General features: G+C 56.7%; 1 protein-coding gene across 1 annotated transcript; it reads right to left on the reverse strand.

Annotated features, from left to right (window-relative positions):
- Nucleotides 1-630: 630 nt before the first annotated feature.
- LOC119098406 (tonsoku-like protein) lies at nt 631-21,404 on the reverse strand. Its single transcript, XM_037221322.1, has 24 exons — nt 21,358-21,404; nt 19,990-20,042; nt 18,877-19,044; nt 18,276-18,442; nt 17,681-17,775; nt 17,224-17,341; nt 15,590-15,778; nt 15,114-15,228; nt 14,344-14,495; nt 13,848-13,994; nt 12,242-12,428; nt 11,672-11,824; nt 10,957-11,108; nt 9,872-10,108; nt 9,034-9,154; nt 8,439-8,530; nt 7,799-7,863; nt 3,986-4,164; nt 3,448-3,626; nt 2,960-3,082; nt 1,885-2,059; nt 1,702-1,748; nt 1,517-1,572; nt 631-691 (listed from the first exon to the last, which is right to left on the reverse strand). Exons 2-24 carry the CDS (start codon nt 20,021-20,023, stop codon nt 631-633), a joined length of 3,012 nt encoding a protein of 1,003 aa, XP_037077217.1. The 5' UTR covers nt 20,024-20,042; nt 21,358-21,404.
- Nucleotides 21,405-22,791: the final 1,387 nt, after the last annotated feature.

Below are 22,791 nucleotides of genomic sequence, written 5' to 3' on the forward strand. Positions count from 1 at the left end.
GTATCAGTCAGCAAATGCGAGCAGAATGCTCACCAGCTGCTGCAGCCGGCTGGCATATACGAGTGGCTCCACCACACTCGTCAGCAGCCAGATTACATTGATGTGGCACGATCAAGTCCATCGCAAGGACTTTATATTGTGTAGAGAATGTTAAGCTGTAGAATCGTCCGCACGGAACGCCCGTCAACAGGACCGTCATCAGAGTCTACGTCACCAAAACAAAGCTTCCGTCTCGCTATGCCCGATCCACAGTCGTCCTCGGGTCACACACATCACAATGTCCAAATACATCCACATCTCACGAGCGCACGTCGGGTCCCCGCACCCTACTGCAGCAATGATCCTCACTGTCATCCGCACACTCCGCCCCTTCCCCGCGTACTCGTCCCGCTCCCGCGTGCTCCAGCCCGGCCAAACGGGCGTGCCCCTTCCAGTCAGCAGCAGCCAGGCCGGACGGCGGGCCCACACGGAAGCGCCTGCCGCGTGCCGGCGGTTTGTCGCCGGGGTACGGCACAAACCAGCGGATCCGCCGCAGCAAAGCTGCACCAGTGGCGCAGCTGGAGCAGCACGTCTCCGAAGGCCACGTCGGGCCAACACTCAACGCTGTCAGGTCGACCGGGTCACGTCAGGTCAGCAGTGGCGCAGCTCGAGCAGCACGTCTCCGTCGGCCGCGTCGGGGCACCACTCAACGCTGTCAGGTCGTCCAGGTCACGTCAGGTCAGCAATGGCGCAGCTGCAGCAGCACGTCTCTGACGGCCGCGTCGGGGCACCACTCAACGCCGTCAGGTCGCCCAGGTCACGTCGGGTCAGCAGTGGCGCAGCTGCAGCAGCACGTCCCCGACGGCCGCGTCCGGGAACCACTCAACGCTGTCAGGTCGCCCAGGTCACGTCGGGTCAGCAGTGACGTAGCTGCAGCAGCGCGTCTCCGTCGGCCGTGGTCGTGACGGCGGCGCGCTCTGCCCAGCGCTCCGTCCAGACGTCGCCTAGCGTCCGCAGTCTCTCCAGGCCGCCGGTGGGCAGCGTGAGCCGCTGCAGCGGCGCCGGGCCGGCCAGCGAGCGGCGCAGCGGCGTCAGCAGCGGCTCGGTCGGCAGGTCGGCGCCCGGCGGTCGACAGCCGGCCATCAGGAGCTGCGTCAGCGGGCAGGCGGCAGCCAGCGCGGCCGCCAGCAGTGCCGCCTGAGCCTCGGCCGACAGCTGGCCGTTGTGGGAGGCATCCAGCCGGGCTAGGTGGGGCGTGTGCGTGAACGCGCTGCCGGGCAGGGGTCGGGTTATGACAAGCAGTCCTGAGGTCACCGGTCAGGTCAAAACATGCCGCCGGGCAAAGGGAGCTAGGCCAGTATGGGATCAGGTCATACCATGGCAGCAGTAGGGGCCACGCCGCACCAGAGTTGTGCACACGTGCTGAGTGCAGACCAACACGCCACTTGCTAGACATGGCCGCCGCTGGGTGACGCAATGTTCATGACGTCACTCGGCGCGTCCCGACAAATCGCAGACAGCTGAGCGCGACACCGACCTGGCCAGCTGGTCGGCCTGCTCGTCGGTGAGCCCGCTGCGGCTCAGGTCGAGCTCCTGGAGGGAGCAGTCGCGGCCGCGGGCGACGAAGCGGCGCAGCGAGCCGGGCAGGCCGCGCCAGCCGGCCGCCGCCAGCCGCAGCAGCCAGTCGGGCCGCAGCCAGCGCAACAGCAGTTCGCCGCCGGCCGGCGACACGGCGTTGTGCGACAGCCGCAGCTCCGACAGGCTGCTCCCTGCAGGCGGGCAAGAGAAAGGGGCGTTAGATGCTGGCAAGCTGGACTGCTCCTCCCGTGGAGCGAGACGACTCCACTTCACCACTTGATGGCAAAATCCTGTATCATTACCTCGCATCGAGGTGTATTTACTCACCAGCCAGGGCGAGCGCCAACGTGTCCTGGTGGGCCGACAGGTGGTGCTCGGTCAGCTGACACGAGGTCAGGTCGAGGCAGGTCAGTCGGGTCAGGCCGGCCAGCAGCGTGGCCAGGTGGGCCCCAGACGAGCTGTCCGCCAGCAAGTTGTAGCCAAGACGCAGGGTCTTGCAGGCCTGGCAACACACGGCGGTAAGTGTTGGGCGCGATAAGAGCAGGGGACAGGTCATTCGACATGATTATGGTAATTATCGAGGATACCACGCGGTGTGTTGACATGTAACGACATCACGGGACGACTCAAGCCAGTTACAATGAAGGGAAGTCAAGCACGACCGTAGTAGTAAAGTTGCATCAACCTGCTAATGTACGATGAGATCATAATATACATCTTGTAACCGTAACAACACATTTTGTTACACGACGTGCATTTCATTTACAAGATGAATTTGTTAAATATGATATGACACCTTTTCGCTAATACTGAGCTTGTTACCCTATCTTCTCAACTGAATATGCTCAGGCCACCATACCGTTGCGCTGCTCGCAGTCAGGACAATTGGTGCCAATGGGGAAGGTCTGCGCGCCGCCGTGACAAGGCTCATCTGCGATTTGCCAGCCACAGAAAAACAATCGCCAGCAGCCTCCCATTGTCGCTGTTGGCGCAGGCACGGTACACACAAAGTGTTCCGTCCAGCTGACCATACCTGGAGAGCACCGACCCGGTGTTCCGTCCAGCTGACCGTACCTGAAGAGCACCGGCCCGGTGTTCCGTCCAGCTGACTGTACCCGAAGAGCACCGGCCCGGTGTTCCGTCCAGCTGACTGTACCTGAAGAACACCGGCCCGGTGTTCCGTCCAGCTGACTGTACCCGGAGAGCACCGGCCCGATGTTCCGTCCAGCTGACTGTACCTGAAGAACACCGGCCCAGTGTTTCGTCCAGCTGACCGTACTTCAAGAGTACCGGCCCGGTGTTCCGTCTAGCTGACTGTACCTGAAGAGCACCGGCCCAGTGTTTCGTCCAGCTGACTGTACCTGAAGAACACCGGCCCGGTGTTCCGTCCAGCTGACTGTACCTGAAGAGCAGCGGCCTCGCCGACCGCGGCCGCTACGTGACCGAGGCCGGCTGACGTCATCTTGACACAGGTCAGGTCAAGAGTGTCGAGACCGGTCAGGTGGGGCAGAGCTGAGCTGAGTTCCTGCGGCCGTGCAGAGAGCGCGTAGGTCAGGTGGGGGAATGGCGGCGAGCACACTGAACATGAAGGGAAGTGCAGAACTGAACTACTGTGGTCATGAAGAACTCACACCAGTGAAGTGAAGGGTGAGCATATCGAGCAACTGGACAAAACATCGCTCAGTCACCCAGCTGATGTCACGGTCACACCAAGGTTCATCAAAATGCCCTTCGAACAAAAAAGGACACATCAAATCCACCTGCATCCAGTGCAAAATGACGATTGCGCTGCAAAACATCGACAAGCACTTCCAATTCCCCCCTCGTGCCTCTGATTCTTTTGTCAAAGACTTCACCGAGCAGCGCCACCAGTGCCGCTACTCCACCCACCTGTACGCCCTCATCGCCGAGCGGATTGCCGGCGAGGTCGAGCTGCGTGATACAGTTGTAGCGCTGGGTGGCGCGTAGAACAGGCCGCAGCCTCGCCGGCGTCAGGCGGACGTCAGCCAAGTCCAGACGGCCAGAGCCCTGGCAGAGGGCGAGGCGAGAGGCCACAGTGCCGATGGCGCCTGTCCAGAGGTCATATAGAGGTTACACAGGGTCGAAAGAGGTCAGCCGGGCCCAGTTGGGAGTAGCCGACGTCCAGAGCAGACCTGTCCAGATGTCAGAAAAGGGTGAGGTCCAGATCCGGTAATCCGTTCCGGCTCTGGCGCCAGAACAACCTGTCACGATCCAGACAACGCGTCTGCAGAAGTCCAAGGAAGGTCAGACGGGTCATGATAATGGTCATGTGTAGCTCACGCCGGCCGCGACATGCTAACACGACCCCGAGTCAGCAGAAACCACACCAGCCAACACCTGCAACAACTACCACGCCTAACGATCCCGCTTCCCTCCCTCCGCCTGCCTCCCCACAGGCGCGGCTCACGTGCGTTCAGCAGCCCGCAGGCCGCACTGTAGCGCTCGGTCAGCGGCGGCCGCTCCCAGCTGATGACGCGGCTGCTGATGACGTCATCCTGGCCGCGGACCAGTCCGCTGACGGCGTCGTCCAGCGTGAGCAGAGCGCCGTCCTTCAGCAGCTCCAGAGAGGGACGCAGCAGAAACTGCCTGTGCGCGGATGTACGTCGGTCGCAGGCAGCGTGGCAGACACGGGAGGGCGGGAGCAGTGTCGTCGGACTCGATTGTGAAAGCGAGCGAACAGGGCGCGCATGCGAACGCCGTGCCGTGGCGATGAGCCGTGAAAGCCGGCAGTCAGAGGCGCACGAGGACACGACTCATTTGCAGGAAAATGGAACAGAAGCTAAGTGGCGCTGTTGATGGTGCATCCATCTAGCTAATCAACCAGTTCAAGTTACACAACTATTGTAAATAGGGCGACAGGCCTATCCCGGCGAGTCTTTGGAGTAGCCAGCGATGCACCACATACTATCTGCGTTATCACGTATCAGTTGACGACGCAGCGATTACTATCTTAAGACTAGAGCAGCATAGCCCCAGCCCTCCGCCTATCCTCAACAACAGAGCGGTGGCCAGTGTCACCCGAGGCGGACCTTGCTTCATGACTCGGCCGCGTCGGCGCGCGCGCCAGCCAACTCGCCTGTAGTATCTGTCGGCGGCCTGCCGGGCGAGCCAGGCGACGGTGGGCGGCGGCTCGTCGCCGACCGGCGCCGGCAAGGGCACCAGCAGACGGTCCCGCTCCACCTCCACGATTACACGCACGCTGGGCGTCGGCCACCCCTGCCGGCCGCCAACGGAGGCGGGTCAGATCACAGCGACAGACACGCAGCGGGGCGGGATTGACCGAAGCCGGGGGGGGGGGGGGGCACAAGTTACCATCAGCCGGCGGGGCAGGAGTGACCGCCGGCCGGAGGGACAGGAGTGACCGCCCGCCGGAGAGGCCACGGAGCAGCCCAGCCAGATCGAAGACCCGCAGGGTTGACCTGCGGACCTGCGGGATCTGCAGCGCTGGCCGTGGCAGCTGTGTGGGGCCACACGGAGCCAGGGGGTCAGCGGTCAGGGGCCAATGCGGGCGCGCTGGGTGCGACGGTGCGACGAGGGGAGCTGCACCGGAGCCAGGGGCGCCTGGCGTCTGTGACCGTCGTATGCCGTGCGCCGCATATGTCTCCTCGCGGCCCGCACCAATGTCCGCTGCCGGACTAGTCGCCCCGCGACCGGACCCAGCAGAAGACAGCGCTGCGCGTCCCGGCGGAGGAGCACGGAACAACATCAACCGCCCACAAAATTTACACTTGTTTATATGCATACATAACTTAGCTACACCTGGCCAGGCGGCAAAAACCTGAATGTTTACAGCACATTGAGCGTTTTGTCAAACTTCGGTAGCTTACGCGCGTCAAATAGTTCGACGAACTTTTGTGGCGCGCGGCGTATCTATTTGCCGCGGGAAACACGCTGTCTTCCCCAATGTGCGAGTATGGTTTTTGTTTGCTACGTTTGGCCCGGGCGCTCGTTCCGGACATCCGCGCAAGACGATAAGTAGAGGGCGGCCCATCACACACGCCAACCCCGTCGGAGTAAGGGCACATTCAGACAGTACAGTGACAGTAACAGTCGGCTGTCGGAGTGACAGTGAGGCGGACACGGTGTTGGGAAAGCATGTCGACGTGGCATGCCGACGGCCGGGCGCCCGGCGCCTTCACCTCGGCGAAGTGTAATCCCGGTGGAAGAATCGCCCACCCTTCAGCGATTATTCGAGATCCTCGGCCCTTTCTATGTTTGATGGCCTCGCGTTGTATAAATACACATTAAAGAAGGGAACGTTTTGTGATGATGAACTTACGTACTGGCACATTATTTCCGATCCGTTACATGTCGCGCAAGTCTTCCGTGCTTGCATGGTATCATAGTAATTAGCATATGTAACACAAATATGTCGCTAATGTGTTTCGTCAAATGGCGTCTGACCTGTGGGAATCTCGTGACTGCCATTTGGCGTCGGTGAGAAATCCGTCGGGTGAGCATGACGGTATCGCTGAGAAATGGGGAGCCGGTACTCCTAGTTACGCAGACGGCCTGTACGGCAGATGCCGCCTAAGCCGCCCGTAACACTCCTTTAAGGTAGTAGCTTATTATCACCCGCCACATGTCAGACGCCAACAACAGTCATGACCGCCCAGTCTCAACAGCCGACCTACACCTAGAGAGCAACACGCAGCTGACGCGAGAGGCGGGCCGGGCTGGACGCGCGCGCCTGACCTTGCCGCCGGCGCCGCCAGTGCGGTGCACCTTGGAGGGCAGGGTCGGCGACGGACTGCCGGACGGCGAGCGGTCCGGCGAGGGACCGGCCTCGGCCGGCCGCTGGCTGCGCTGCCGACACAGACAGAGGTCACCACAGGTCAGACGCAGTCGCAGTGCACCAGCCATAGCCTTGTGTTCTGGAGAACGAGCCACGAGTAGTGCGGGTGGGCATGCAACAAAGCAGGGCTTACACCACAGCAGCCCCAAGTACAACGCACGACACGGGACATACACGAACACAGTCAGTAGATTAACATAAGACAAGCTGGCAGATGTCGAACAACAGCGCCGCATTAAGCATGGTATTGCAACCCTTCAATGGCACACAAGTTGAGCACTGCACAGATATACTACCAAACGCCATGCAGATAAAACAGCGTGGCTGTGGGACGCGTTGACTTTCCGTGAATAAACATCACGATCATCAGACACACACGCACAATGTGTGAACTGCGAGTCTACATTACAAACTCTCCGCGACCGGTTGGCGGGGCCGTACCGTGCCAGCGGCCGCCACCGCCCACAGCCTGCCGGCTGCGTCCAAGCGGCGCCGGCCGTCGCTCACCATAACCAGTGGCGTTAGCCGGCTCTGTCGGGAGCGCCTCCGCTTTCGCGGCGGCCGCGGCGGCCGCGGCGCCGGCGGCACGTCGGCAGCGTCGTCGCTGGTCGGCTCCTCGATTACCACCTCCGGCTCGGGCGGCGGCGGTGAGTCGGGCCCGCTGCTGCCTGGGCGGCCGTCGACCGGTGGCGGCGGCAGCAGTGGCGACCGGGGCGCCGCCGCTGCGCCGCCGCCGGCCAGCAGCGGCGATACGGGTCGCGTGCGGCCGCGACCGGAGGAGAAAACAGGCGAGCGGCGGCGGCGGCGGCGACGGCGGTCAGACGTCGCCGCTACGTCCTCCTCCAGCCACTGGTAGGCAGCCTCGTCCACCAGGCTGGCGCGCGGCCCGGCGGGCCTCGAGCGCCGGCCGCCGCGCTGCCGACGGCGCCGGCCGTCAGGTGAAGATCGAGCAAGACCATCGTGCGCTGCACGATGCGCTAGAGGTCACTGGGTAAAGCCTGGTCACGGGGGAGACCGGCACAACAGACAGAAACCAGCCATGAAAATATCAGGGTGGTTACAATAACTCCGAAAATGGCAATGCGAGCACAATTAATGGGAATGCACCATGTTTTTTCAAGATATTTTTATCCGACAAATCAGGCGCACGTAAGAGACAGGCTGCTGCACTTGCCCACACGCATATATATTCACTTAGCCAAGCGAATTAGTCGAACCGAAACTTAAACCGAGTCACATTTGTTACAACGGTGACTGCAGAAACGGACCCACAACTGGTCAGCCATCCGGGCATCTCCCGCGGCCGGCACGGCGCACGCAGCCCGGCCGGCCGCGCCGAGGGCACGCGTGGGGCCTCACCCGGCCTGGTGAGGGAGCGGTGACGGCCGAGCGTCCGACACCGCGGATGGCGCGCCGGTAGGCGACCGTCGGGTCCTCCTCCTTCTCTTCCCCGTCCGAGACCACCACTGCTGCAGGGCTGCCCGGGGATGCTGGCGTGCAGCAGGCGAGGCGTCACTAAGCCGACAGCGACACGCCAGCACGGATCACGGCATCGGACATGGCAGCACGTCGGCACGGACCACGGCGTCTGCACAGTGGCGGGCACTGAGATGGCAGCGACGTGTCAGCACGGACCACGGCGTCCGCGCAGCGGCCGGGACTAAGCCGGCAGCGGGCGTGCACAGACGAAGAGATGGCAACAATCCATGCTGGCGCCGTCCGATGCTATAAAGTCACAAACCAAACGCGCACCCATCGCCGCGTCGTGAGAGATACAGACGGAGGCACGCGCACAAGCAAGGTACCGACGCTACACGCCTTATCGCTCACCTCACCTTACAAAACTGCCCCAGCAATGTTTCGCAGAGGCCGCTCCCATTCCCGAGGTCAGGCTACCCCCCCCCCCCCCCTACCTCCCCCAACAAAGTTCCCAGGTCTCCACATATGACGTGTGCTTAAAAAAAGAGCACGGAGCACGCCATCGCACACCCTTGTATGGAGCGCAAGCAACTGCACAGGCCATGTTGGCGTTCATGGGACGCAGCCCGTCACGCACCGGACCTACCGGGTCGTCGGTTGGGCCGGAGGTGCCGGACGTGCGCACCGACGGCGAGCTCTGCAGGCGGCGGCTGGGAGAGGTCGGCACCGGTTGACCCGCTGCGCGGCGGTACAGGCTTATCAGTCACAGCCACGCTCTCACCCGCGCCTCACTGACCAGGGTGGCGCGACAGGGGGACAAGGCATCAGGCCCCATGCTTCACACGGGAGGGACGCGCTGCTGGGAAGAACGAAGCACTGCACCGAAATGGCACTGAGTGGAACAGTAGATGCTGCAATGCAATTAGCTACGCCCGCGGTCCGTGGTGTCAGGCCACCGAACACCGACGGCAGCAACAGCTCGCTTGAGTGAATTGCATGAATCTCTTCAACGCCGTTTGAGTGCTGTGCCAGACAGGACACTGGGCGGCAGCTTACCCGTGTGTGTCATTGGGCTTTACAACGCACTCAGCTGCTGAGGCTATTGGCGTCGCCTGCCGCTCACCCTGGCAGGAAGGGCAGGCACCGCGGGGAATCGAACCCCGTACCTCTGGTTTCCCAGATGTGCGGTGGTTAACGCAGACGCGTTAACCGCTACACTACCGGCGCCCCCGGCAGCTTACCCTTTCTCAGAGCTTCCTTCATCTCGTCCTCCAGCTGTCTGATGTCCGCCAGTTCATCCGGCGTTAGCCTGACATCCAGGTTGGCACGGTAGGCCATGAGGTACTCCAGAGGCGTTTCGCCCTGTCATGACGATACACGACTTTGACCACATTTGAGAGGTGCGGGTAAGCGACGGAGACAGGACAAAGACCACCTCCAAGCACGAAGGGTGAACAGCCCTTTTGTACACTCCGGCAGACTGAACTACACGATGCGCGTAGATGTGCCAGCTGTAAGAAAAATTCCCTGTTTGAGTTGCATCCTTCAATAGCCACGAGATAAACTTCATACAGTGAGGCTATGGCAGTAGTCATGACCACAACAGTGCTGGATTACACATGCTGCGGCGTTGTTTTCCCACAAGTTGTTCACCTTTGATCAGTGTAAGAGTGGATAAGGGCATTGCGCGATGCGATTCCACAAAGGCTGAGTATCAGCTTGCCACTACTACTCCTTGCGCACTTCCTACCAGTAATGCTTCCGATTTTTTCCCGCGTCCCTCGGGCAGATAGCAACGCCATTGACCAACAGAACTAACCACACCAAAATAACCCGAACATGTTTCTGACGGATAATGTCAAGGCATGCCCTTCTTGGAGTCCGCATCCCAAACAAGCTGGAGCACGCCAAAACGCTGCCAAATAGGTTTCCTCCCGCCTTCCACCTTCCAAGCGCACGCGTCACGACGGTATCGCATTCACGGTGGCATTCACCAGCGTCAGAGACTGGACCCCAAACGACCCTGGCGACCGCCGCGCCATGACAGATACCCTGCAGCTGGCACGCCGCGCAGCCCACCTGCTGGTTGGTGGCCGCCGGGCTGGCGCCAGCTTCCATCAACAGGCGCGCCACCTCCAGGTGTCCGTTGCCAGCAGCGTCGTGCAGCGGAGTGGTGCCGCCGCAGTGCTGGCCGCCCGGGTCGCCGACGCGCGCGCCGTGCTGTAGCAGTAGGCGCACCACTTCCAGGTGGCCGAAGTTGGCCGCCTCGTGCAGCGGCAACCAGCCGGAGTGGTCCCGCGCGTTCACCGGGTGACCCTGGGGACGGGAGAGTCATCAGACCGACAGCAGGCCATCGGCCGGCCCTGACGACGGGGAGGGGGGGGGGGGGGAGGCGCTCAGGCCGGGTGTCGCAGGGAAGAGGATCGGGAGGATCGCAGGTAAACCTGAGGGGAGCACCAGACCTGATGATTTAAACAACAGAGGAAGACCGGGTGAGCCGCTGCAAACCAAGTACCGCCAACTGGAGCTTCAAGCGATCTTCAGCAGACACACATCACCAAACACAAGTCCCCAGTCAGCTCCTCCGGCGGCACGCCGACGTACGAATCGTGCGACGAACGAACCGCCAGCAGACTGGCGGCAGGACCTAGCTCTACCCGCAGGCCGGCGGGAGCCACCTACCAACTGCAGCAGCCAGGACACCCAAAGACTGAAGACTGAAGCAGCTGGGACACTCAGCAAATGCAGCGGCTCGGACACCCACAAACTGTGGCAGCCGGGACACCCACTGATTGCATCAGCCGGGACACCCAACGACTGTATCAGCCGGAATACCCACCGACTGCAGCGGCCGGAACACCCACAGACTGCAGCAGCCGGGATACCCACAGACTGAAACAGCCGGGACACTCACCAGCTGCAGCAGCCAGGACACCCAAAGACTGTAGCAGCCGGGACAATCACCAACTGTAGCAGTCGGGACACCTACCAGCTGCAGCAGCTGGGACACCCACCAGCTGCAGCAACCAGGACACCCACCGACTGCAGCAGCCAGGACACCCGCCGACTGCAGCAGCCGGGACACCCACCGACTGCAGCAGCCGGGACACCCACCAACTGCAGCAGCCGGGACACCCACCGACTGCAGCAGCCGGGACACCCACCGACTGCAGCAGCCGGGCCGCCTGCTTCAGCTTGCCCTGCATGCAGGCCACGTGCAGGTGCGTCTCGCCCTTGTTGTTGCGCCAGAGGTTGCGCGCCGGGCGTGCTCGCCGCGGTCGCTCCGGGTCCGCGTCCTCCGAGTCGGAGCTCAGGCCTGCCGTCAGATGGCGCCGTCAGAGGGCGCTGCGGCTCCAGGCGCCGCGTCACATGAGCGCCTGGCAGGTCAAAACTCCCAGGCCGCAGCTGCAGCACGTTGGCAATAACTCGCAGCACACGGGTGTCACACACCCGCAGGGTGGGCAGTTATTTGTCATCGCTATCATGGAACACCATATCATGGTTCGAAGCAATCACACAATGCAAAACGCTCAAAACTTGCTTTACGTGATGACAAACATGTCGGCGCATGTGAGCCTGCGATAAAGCGCCCTCTTCTGTTGCATGTCAGAAATGTCATGCAGGTCAACGGCAAGGAAAGCCCGGTTCACCTCATGCTATCCCTTTGGGGCCAGTTCTTTATCCGCGAGCTAGTTAGCTGAAGGCCACTACTTCTGACGTCACAGGCAGTTGCGTCACAAAAGGTCCTACACGGAGATCCCGTAGTTCGTGTGTGATGTGTGATTGGCGACCCCACCACAAATCAGTAGTGCGTAAAAAGCTATGGCCAAGGTAACCGGTGCAGGCCAGCAGAACCAACAGCCGAGGCCGCGCTCTAACCTTCCAGGTGGTCTAGGTCGATGGACTCGCCCTCGCTGCCCGAGCCGTCGTCCTCCGGCTCGGAGGAGTCCTCCTGACTGTCGTGCCTCCCGTCGAAGTCCTCGGGCAGGCGGTCACAGCGCAGCGCCAGCGCCAGGTCGCGGCGCACGCGCGCTGAGGGTCGGACGGGGAGCCGCGGTCAGGCGCCCGACCACGACGCCGCGTCCGCGGACACGCCGCTGTCGGCCGGCCACATGATAACGGCTGGACGGGCTGTGCACTGTTTATATGTTGGTTATGGTGGATGGGAGGGAAGGAGCGGCGAACACAGCGTCGTGGCTAACATGAGATGAACAACTGCGCAGCCGCGCTCTGCTATTTAGATCAGTCACAAGAGCATTACCAACAAGCTGAACGAATGTCAATGTCTCGCCAACATAAGGAGAGCGATAATTTTTTCGGGTTTCAAAGTTGCGTCGCCCACGTTATATGGATGGAACCCATATGGAGCAAGGGGTGTATTGTCAAGACCTGACTAAGCTAAGCGATCGCTCCCTCCACACGAAATGCTCCCTACTATTGGGGACAGACCTTCGTCCTCCAGCAGACCATGTTCGCGGTACGTCTCAGCCATGTCCTGCAGCGCAGACGCCCGTAGTCGGGGCAGGCCGGCCAGGCATGCCTCGTCCGCCGCCTGGCGGTAAAACTCGCAAATAGAGCCGACGTCGCCGCCCATAGAGAGCTCTAGGCTCGCCAGGTTCAACAGCGTCTTGCATACCTGCCGAGTCATGGGACTGTTAAATCAGAGCATGAAAGTTCATCCAATTACAACGCTTTTTCGTATCGCACACGATAAAGAACAGCGGTGAATGAATATAAGTAAGTTGGGGGGGGGGGGGGGGGAAGTCGGTATTCATTTTAGCTTTCTCCGTGAAATGTCACACCGTGTAAGGCAGTGTTCCACCCTGGGGTACATTTCAAAACCATACTCTAGTGAAACCTCAGGACTAGTTGCATCATCAATGGTACTGGGTAATGCCATTGCAGCGCCGAAAGGACCTCATTCTCACTCATAAGGATATTAATTTGAATTACTTTTGAGTCCAAATTACACTGTCAACGCTCTGTAACAGCACCACACTTCCTACAGTCGCGGCCACCGTTGCTATGACAACCACCGTGTGCACTTCTACTGGTGCGAATAAAAGGACGTTTGTGAGCGGCCCAGCAGGCAGCAAGGGTCTGCTACCGAGGAGAGCAGTGGTCGAAGTTTGAATCAGTACGTCACATGGATCATGTGATGCTCCCATTCCCAAAGTCAAAATGCGCCTTGAAGAGAGCCACTGTGGTAAACGTCACAGGGGAGAAATCAAAGCCATCTTTAAACGTTTCGTTAAATCCGCGGAATAATAGCTTCATGTTTGCATGTTTTTTGTTGTTTTTTTTTGTCTACGCAATACTTCCGGACCTCACAGCATATATTACACAAACATTTTGAAACATTTACGTGTTGTTAATATTCCAGCGCAAACACGTTGGAAAAAGTAAGGCAAATTAAATGATTATTTTCGCAGTGATGAGCGGGGAGTAAAGTGAGACTTCTCCCGCAGAGTTGGCCAATCTAAATCAAAATTCTGAGGTTTTCAGAAAAAATCAAGAAAGCTGACATTACTAAACAAATCGCACGCATCTAATGTGCCAACGAGTGAAAAACAGAAAAAATCAGATACTCCTTCAAGTGCCAAAAATTTATCACAGTTTGGTGTAGAGGCACTGCCCTCTTCACCCTGTCTGCTAAAGGCTGACTCCTAAGGCCGCAATATTTGCGAGGAGTTGAAATCCAGACATTTCAACAGCTCTGTTAAAAGGCATTTCAAGAGGCAAAACACGGTTTTGTTAGTAAAATGCCACCAAACTGTCGTGCCCCTTTTATAGCATAAATTTCGCACAACACGTATCACAAGTATGCTTGCACATAATAGTACCTACCAGCGTAGTGGAACAAACAGCAATTACGATGACAGACAACGTGAGTTTTTCTGGCCATCACGTGAGTATGCGCCGCATACACGGGGTACAGTAGACACCAGCTCCAAGACTGCACGCACGGCGGAGTGACAAGCACGCGGCGGGTGTCGTCCGACCCAGTGTCCCATGTCAGGGCCTCGTCTCAGCGGTGACCGCCAGTCAGTCTCACCTCCTTGCTGTTGCCCCGTCGGGCCTCCAGCTCGCGCAGAAACCACCGCTTGGCCTCAGCGTGCTGACGCAGGTCCTTGTGCGTCTCGGCCAGCGAGGCGTAGATGGCGGCCTTGACCGCCTCTGGGCGTCCCAGCGCCTCGGAACACTGCGCAGCCAACGGGCACCATACAGTTACCACCCAAGGCGAATGACAACAACGTGGGGCAGTTACTCGGACCGGTACACACAGATCGTCCATAAAAAACCTGTAAGTTCCAAACTTTCTGTACCGTCAGGACCTTTATACTGAACTATACACAAAGATACCAACGTGATATAATTTCAACACATTAATTGAGCATGACCGTGCAAACGCAAGCACCCATCGGACACGCTTCGTCCAATGCTCCGCCGACCAAAACTCGCCCACACAAACTAGACTGATCACAGTTTTTCGTGCAGACTGCTCGAACGACTTTGACGCGGCCCGACGTAAGGGAGGTGGAGCGGAGCACCTGCAGCTGCGCCCGATAGTGCTCCAGCGCCGACGCGTACGCCGACAACTGGCAGAACCAGTCGCCGAGCTTCTCGTGGCGATCGTGGCGCCCCTGGTGGTCGTCCCGGTCCAGCAGCATCAACTGGTCGTCGGCGCGGCAGATTCGCACCGCTGCCGGGCCGTCAGAAGGTCAGCCCTCAGGGTCAGGTCAAGCTCGGGTGACACTGCGCCAAAGCGGTTCGCGAAGTTGCGGTTAGCACGTACACGCTGAAACGCTGCGAGTATCAACGAGCAGCTGTTTGTCCCGGTCGTCTACTCCCTCTTCCGCCACCTAGCATGCCTATAAGTCGCAGACTGGTTATACAAGACACGCATCAATGGATAATCCGTAACAGCACACTCAAGACACAGAAAGCCTTCAATCTCGGGAACAATTAATGTCAGCACCAACAGTCAAACTGATTCGATGCTACCCTAAGAGAATTGTAAGGTGCCCTCCAGCCCCTCGTACCTCTCAGCTCTTCTCCCTCCTTGCCAGGCGGCACTTACGTTAACCTCATCAACGTTAGCATGACTACACTCGGCCCACTGCAAGGCCCGTTGCCTGTCACGTGATATTACTGATCGCTTCCTGTCCTAGTCCGCGAGAAGATTGGCACGAGTCGTCCCCATCATCAGGGCAGTCCCTGCGGGCGTTGCCGCCAAACGCTCAGCGCAGCGGTCACCGCCGGACGGACGCCGTTGGTGACGTACCTCCCATAGCACAGAGATACAAACACAGGGTCCCACCGCATCGCAGGCAGCGGGAGTGTCTCTCGTGTTCCGCCGGCTTTGGCGAGCGCAGCTTGTAGGCCTTGTACCAGGAGCGGCTGGCGGCCTCTGTGTCCCCCATCAGCAGGAGCACCTGACGCACACGGCATTACTGTCAGCGGCGTCAACGTCATCACCCGTCTGGCGTAAAACCGAGACCAGGGGAGTTCACACTCCTGAACTACGCACGAGGACCTGCGTCACAACACTAACAGCTCACTCGTAGTGTCGGGGGCTAGCTTTAGCTGGTACTGCATCGGTACCGTCGGTACACGAACAGTGACAGGGCTGGTATGTACTCGTGCCTTTCCGACATTTATCTGAATTCAGTGAAAGCTGGGAGCAGCCAAACAATACCAGCTCTCGACCGGTACCCAGACACCCAGTCCGGTGGTGGTGCCGCGCTCTAGACCACATCTGTACAGCCGGCGTCGGTCGTGTATCGGAGCTCGCACCGTGGCGCGGCTGTGGAGGACATCCGCGCGGCCGGCCCGATCCTGCAGTCGCTCGGCCAGCCGCAGTGACACCTGCAGGTGGTGCAGCGCCTGGCCGTACTCGGCCGTCGACTGCAGACTCAGGGCCAGGCTGTCGTGCACGCGGCGGCCGTCCTCCAGCAGGCCGTGCTGCTCCGTCACTGCCGCAGCCTGGGGCGGGGACCATGTCAGAATCACAGGACCTCAGCAGGCCGTGCTGCTCCGTCACGGCTGCCGCCCGGGGCGGGGACCATTTCAGACAGTGCACATCACAGTCCCTCAGCCGACTCCTGCTCCGTCATGGCCGTCGCCCGGGGCGGGGACCATTTCAGACAGTGCACATCACTGTCCCTCAGCCGACTCCTGCTCCGTCATGGCCGTCGCCCGGGGCGGGGACCATTTCAGACAGTGCACATCACTGTCCCTCAGCCGACTCCTGCTCCGTCACGGCCGTCGCCCGGGGCGGGGACCATTTCAGACAGTGCACATCACTGTCTCTCGGCCGACTCCTGCTCCGTCATGGCCGTCGCCCGGGGCGGGGACCATTTCAGACAGTGCACATCACCGTCTCTCGGCCGACTCCTGCTCCGTCATGGCCGTCGCCCGGGGCGGGGACCATTTCAGACAGTGCACATCACAGTCCCTCAGCCGACTCCTGCTCCGTCACGGCCGTCGCCCGGGGCGGGGACCATGTCAGACAGTGTACATCACTGTCCCTCAGCAGGCCGTGCTGCTCCGTCATTGCTGCCGCCTGGAGCGGGGACCATGTCAGACAGTGTACATCACAGTCCCTCAGCCGACTCCTGCTCCGTCATGGCCGTCGCCCGGGGCGGGGACCATTTCAGACAGTGCACATCACAGTCCCTCAGCCGACTCCTGCTCCGTCACGGCCGTCGCCCGGGGCGGGGACCATGTCAGACAGTGTACATCACTGTCCCTCAGCAGGCCGTGCTGCTCCGTCATTGCTGCCGCCTGGAGCGGGGACCATGTCAGACAGTGTACATCACAGTCCCTCAGCCGACTCCTGCTCCGTCATGGCCGTCGCCCGGGGCGGGGACCATTTCAGACAGTGCACATCACAGTCCCTCAGCCGACTCCTGCTCCGTCATGGCCGTCGCCCGGGGCGGGGACCATTTCAGACAGTGCACATCACTGTCCCTCAGCCGACTCCTGCTCCGTCATGGCCGTCGCCCGGGGCGGGGACCATGTCAGACAGTGTACATCACTGGCCCTCAGTAGGCCGTGCTGCTCCGCCACGGCCGTCGCCCAGGGCGGGGACCATGTCAGACAGTGCACATCACAGTCCCTCAACCGACTCCTGCTCCGTCATCGCCGCCGCCTGTGCGGGGGCGACTGACAGACCAATGAACCAGCCTGCAACGTCATACAGTGTACTCAAGTCCAGACTTCTAACAATGGGGGAAGGAAAATGAGCCGGCCCCCCATTTGACAATGCAAATGATGATAATACAACCCGGGCATATTACAACTGATCTGTGACACTCCTACTTCGTCGGAATGATTTAATACTGCGCAATACATACAGATGTTGTTCAAGGAAATGGGGACATTTTTCAGTCCGCTTTTTCCCGCGCCGACCTCGGCCTAGGCCGTACCTTCCTATACGCGACGCGGGCCTCCTCGGTCTTGCCGTTCGACTCGGCCACAATGCCCAGGTTCAGGTGAAGACGGGCAGTCATCTCAGCCCTCTCCCGGCCAGACACGCCCATAACACTGCAAAGGTCACAGACAAACAAAGGTCAGACCAGCAGGTCTCACTTCAGAGAGTCGCAGACAAGCACGGGTCAGCCGTGCAGGCCACAGAGCGACAAGCCCTGGCTACCTGGTGGCCAGGCGTGCCAGCCGCACTGCTTCAGGTCATACCACGATAAAATCCCTTCCGAGCGTTTCATAAAATATTTCACCGCACAAAACATTGTGTTGTTTTCAAGAAATTCCTTCAAAGCACAGGCTACGAATTTCCGTCTTGCTACCATAGCGTGAAAGGACCTAGAGTATCGCTCATTGCAAGTGTTCTGTGAGAACTGAGAATAATCTTGTATTGTAGCTTACCTCGGAACGACACGAAGGCTTTTTTGGAAATACTCCTGCGCCAGTTTCAGGTTGGCTTCTTTGGCTTCTTCCTGACTTGGGGTCAAATTATCCGCCTATGAAAAGGGCACATCCACCATTCACTCGCGATGTACGAACAAATGAAAAACCGCAATGAAACACCATGAGTTACAACCAAGAATTTTCCATAATATGCACAAACACATGCAACTGCTGCTCGGATGATTTCTCCTTCATACCACGCAACACACAGGCGTAACACGAACGTGCATGACATGACCGCCTCCTCGAACCTGCGGGTCCTTGCTCGTGTGATGTCGAGAGCGGACCGTCCCTGAACGCGCCCCATCGACGCAACGGCCTCGACGCGTCCACAATCGACAAGTGCGAACCACAGGACTCCACACCGCGGAGGGGGGGGGGGGGGGTTCCACTGCGGCCGTTTCCATTGCCGGGGTTTTCTTGATCCCCTGATGGAATTCTTTCGTTTTCTCGGTGACGTCTCAAAATGACCAGGCCTACCCGGCATCCGCGCCTGGGCCTCAGGCCGTCTGCTGACCCGGCGCGTCACACCCCAGCGACGCCCCGCCCTCACCATGAGCAGGTAGGTGCGGCCGAGGGTGGCGGCGGCGCGCTGGATCTCGAGTCGGTCCTGCTGACGCTCGGCCGCCTCCAGGAAGCGCGTGTGGTGCTGCAGCGCCTCCTCGTACCGCGCCAGCTCGCACAGCACTTCGCCCGTTTTACGATGAGCCACGGCCACACCTGCGGCCGCGCGCACAACTGAGCCGGCCGGCTGGCAGCGCGCTCAGCCCGCGAGGTGGGGCACCAGGCCGGCCACGTGCAACTGCATTCACTGTGTGTGTGATGATGGTGTGCTAAAAGTATGTGTTCAGCCAGATGACTGGTCTGGCTATTCATACCCTGTTGGGGTGAGGTTAGCTGGCTGGTCTGGCTATTCATACCCTGTTGGGGTGAGGCCAGCTGACTGGTCTCGCTGGTCATACACTGTCTGGATCAAACATGTAGTCACATGTTGCAAACAAATGAGCTTCCTTAATCAGCATGTCTAAATTCTACACAGTGGTGTGAATGCTAGGGACATGTCAGACTTCAGAAACACGCATGCACCTCCAGGGCTTTGCGAAAAAACACGGCACAAGCCTTGGAGATCCAGACCACACCAACAACATCCATACCCATACTGTCGCCCAGGGCTTCACAGAGCGCGAGCTCTTCCTGGTGCTCATCCAGGGCTTCATCAAACTGGCCGGCGTTGAAGAGCAGTGTTCCGATGGCATTGCAGTAGTCGGCCTGCTCCTTGCACTGGTTTTTGCTCTCTGCCACCCGCTTCTCTCGCCTCAGCTCTGAGGTGCGGCAATGGAATTTTGATGAATGGCTGGCCATTGTCAGTTCTAAACCTAAGATGGGCTACCTTTCAAACACGGACATGCTTTTTAACCTTGTCAGGTGATAGGGGCACAGGGACACTCCCAAATGATGCTTCAATGACAATGAAAACATCATGATAAACCTCATAGAATTTGATGCAGCATGATGTCTGATCAGTGCTGCTATCCTTCCAAAAATGGCAAAACTTAAGTCTGATAATAGCTTATGCCAGTGTATGAAAGTGTACAAAAAATCAGGTAAAATGTGCTGTTTGGCAGTTCAATGACAACAAACAGTACACTATGGCTAAAACAATTTAGAATCAGTATAACAGAATTCCTAAACTAACACATATGTTTAAAGCTGTGAATGACCCTTTCAAGGCTGTACAAGGTTGAAGCATTATCTTTAAATCTTTATGGACAATGCTATGGTCAGAAAGCATTACCTCTTTGATGGATATAGAAAAGGGTGAAGCTATCCAGAACTGCTTGTGGCCCTACCGCAATCAGGGGCAAAATGTAGGAGGGATAGATAGATAGATAGACATATAGATAGATAGATAGATAGATAGATATAGATGGGCATATAAAAGGGCATATATATATATATATATATATATATATATATATATATATATATATATGTATATATGTGTATATATATATGTATATATATATATATATACATATATATATATATATATGCATGTATATATGCCCTTTGTTCCTGACATATGAGCAACAAATGCAGTCTGGCAGCAGTTAAATACATTGGTAACAGCTATCAGCAACAAGTTGGGAACCATGATCAAAGACAAAATGGAATGACAAGTTATGCAACAACTTCCAGACCACAGGGGATGAGACTACAGAAGAAAATCCATATACATGATAGCATAATTTCAGCAATCGACTTACTTGAAAGTTCCTTGAAGTCTGCACCTTCCACCATATTGAATTTAGAATCAGGTCTGGAACAAGTCAAGTAGATAATGATGCATCCATCAGCGGAAATCAAGACATGGATTTGAATGGCATTCAGATGAATGCCAATTCCCACCTGTCTTCTAACCTTCAAGATATAGCAGAGTGTGCTTGTATAAGCAGCTGCATAACAATATGAAGACCTGAACATTGTCATGAACCTCAACACGCTGATATCCTGTAACCAGAGTTTGCACCAGGAGGACTGAGGGCCATGAACTGCTGCTTCCTGGCTGCCAATTACTACTTCAACATTTTTTAACAGCAAAGTTATGTGAATAGTAGGCAGAGAAAGGAAAGGTACATTGGTCTAAAAAAAATTACTAGCCCCTACTTTCATATTTTGCAAGACTGGAACCATGGAATACATCATTCAATGCTCTATTATCCATCAGGAGGCACCAGTTTCTCACAAACTGGTTGGCACTTGCAACAAGTATGTAAAGCAAAAGTTTAATGGAATCAGGTTAATCAAAAAACATTAGTTGCAGATCAAAATATTGATTCTGAAAAGAAGCAATCTTGCAAGACCATCAAATTTTGAATGTAAAAATATTGCCACTACTGGACTTTGCTTTCAGTCTGAATACTATATGCCAAAGTGCTGGTGCAATACAGGCACCCCTGGGATATGCTTACTTTCTTTTTGGCCTATTAGCACCAAGACTTTGCAAAATGATAGCATCATAAAGGAATTGTGCATGGGAAAAGGAAAACATCATGTACCTCCACAGAGCACAATATAGCATATGACATATGAAGAAGCATATAAAAAAGGTGTGCCAAAACCAATTAGAAGTTCATTTTTGCCCTGGATCCCAATGGGGCTAATGTTCAGCTTGTCAGAGTGGAAGTGTTATGGCAGCTTCCTAACCCACTGCAAAAGGACATGCATCAAATTCAAGTGCAATTTCCAAGTAGGCCTTTCTTGGCATAGCTGGCAGAAAAGAAGAGCTGGACTAATATACTGACTCAAGACTAGCATAAGACTGTGTGCTATGTGGTATTTACATAGCTGGCAGGACATGTGCTACAGGATGGTAAACTGATATAAAAATTATGTAACAAATTCTGTGCACATTTCAGCATACATCAAGACCTTTGCAGATTGTGTTGACATTTATAACAGATCAGTCTTGACATATCAAACAGTTAAAGCACAACATTAATTTGAAGACACCAAGCAATGGATAATTAGATGCTTTCCTAAAATATCTACAATTCAAAAACAGCAAGGCATACTAACAGGTGTATCTAATGCTGGTAGTCCCATTCTCAACCTATGACGATCTTAATCATCACCTTTTCCACAACTACCGCGTAATGCTCGGGGGCCACGAAACGTGCCCCTTCACGTACTAGACTGTAACAAAACTCCCGCGTTTGTCGCTACGATGTTTTTCTTTTATTCGAAATCCTCACAATGCCGAGACAACACATCTTCGAGAATATTTAGTACGAATTCTTGCCAAGAGGGAACGGTGTTTAGTACCGATTTGTACTAAAAGTGGCGGCTTTTGGTGCCTATAGATACTAAACAGAGCAGCCCGGTAACCCAAGGCCGACCAGGGACAATAAGGCTGTGTGGAGGTTAACGTCGTGAATGTCTTTCTGTACGATGGGAGTAGAAAACCTTCACCATTTTGGGATCCCAATTCCCATTTGAATGCGAGTTGCTCTTAGTGCGCGGTAAGGTCGGTCGGTTGGTGGTCAGTGGGCAGCATGGTGGAAGTGGGTGGGAAACGTGCCTGGAGAAACTCTTGCGCGTCATTTATAGAAGAGTATTATCTACCGGTTGAGTATGATAATGATATATAACACTATATATACCACATGCATTAACATATACATAGCCAGAGATACGTAACACAAAATGAATAGCACATACAGCCAGAGCCAGAGCCTGATATTTGATTTTGCAATCTGCATGAGTCATGGGTCAAGGGCTTCAATGTCCAATAGTCTGAACTTAGTCAAATGAAAAATTGAACAGCTGGGTCACAAGCTGAGTCATATTCCACAATCTGTGAGCCAGTCCGGAGCTGGTTCAAGACATTTGAGTCAAACCCAAGTCTGCTGAAATGCTAACCACATTTCGAGGTTAGTATCCCATTCCTTGCACTACCCAGATGACAATCTCTTTCTCAATGCCCTGTAGTCCAGGACGTATCATTATCATACTCAGCCGGTAGATGGCACTCTTCTGTAAATACGCGCAAGGGTTTCTCCAGGCACGTTTCCCAACCACTTCCACCATGCTCCCCACTGACCACCAACCGAGCGACCTTGTCGCGCACTAGGAGCAACGCGCATTCAAATGGGAATTGATATCCCAAAATGGTGAACGTTTTCTTATCCCAGAGATGAAAGAAAGAAAAGAAATGCACGACGAGAATATTCCTATCCCTATCCCTAATATTCTTATCCCAGAAAGAAAAGAAATGCACGACGTTCGCCTCTAGACAGCCTGATTTGGTCCGCCTTGGGTTACCGGGCTGTTCTGTTTAGTAGCTGTAGACACTAAATTTCGCCACTTTCGGTAAGAATCGGTACTAGACACATTTTCCCCTCTTAGTAAGAGTTCGTACTATATATTCTCAAGGATGTGTTGCTCGCGTTGTGTTTTCAAATTGTAATGCTACGTTCACAGCGCACTAGACGAGGTGGGCAGGCGAAGGGGGCGGTCGGTTCCGTGCCGGAAATTGGAGCAGATAAATACTTGGCGTCGGTTGATAG

This window comes from Pollicipes pollicipes, unplaced genomic scaffold (genome assembly GCF_011947565.3).
Source record: "Pollicipes pollicipes isolate AB1234 unplaced genomic scaffold, Ppol_2.1 Scaffold_4740;HRSCAF=5597_pilon_pilon_pilon, whole genome shotgun sequence".
Classification (NCBI taxonomy): domain Eukaryota; kingdom Metazoa; phylum Arthropoda; class Thecostraca; order Pollicipedomorpha; family Pollicipedidae; genus Pollicipes; species Pollicipes pollicipes.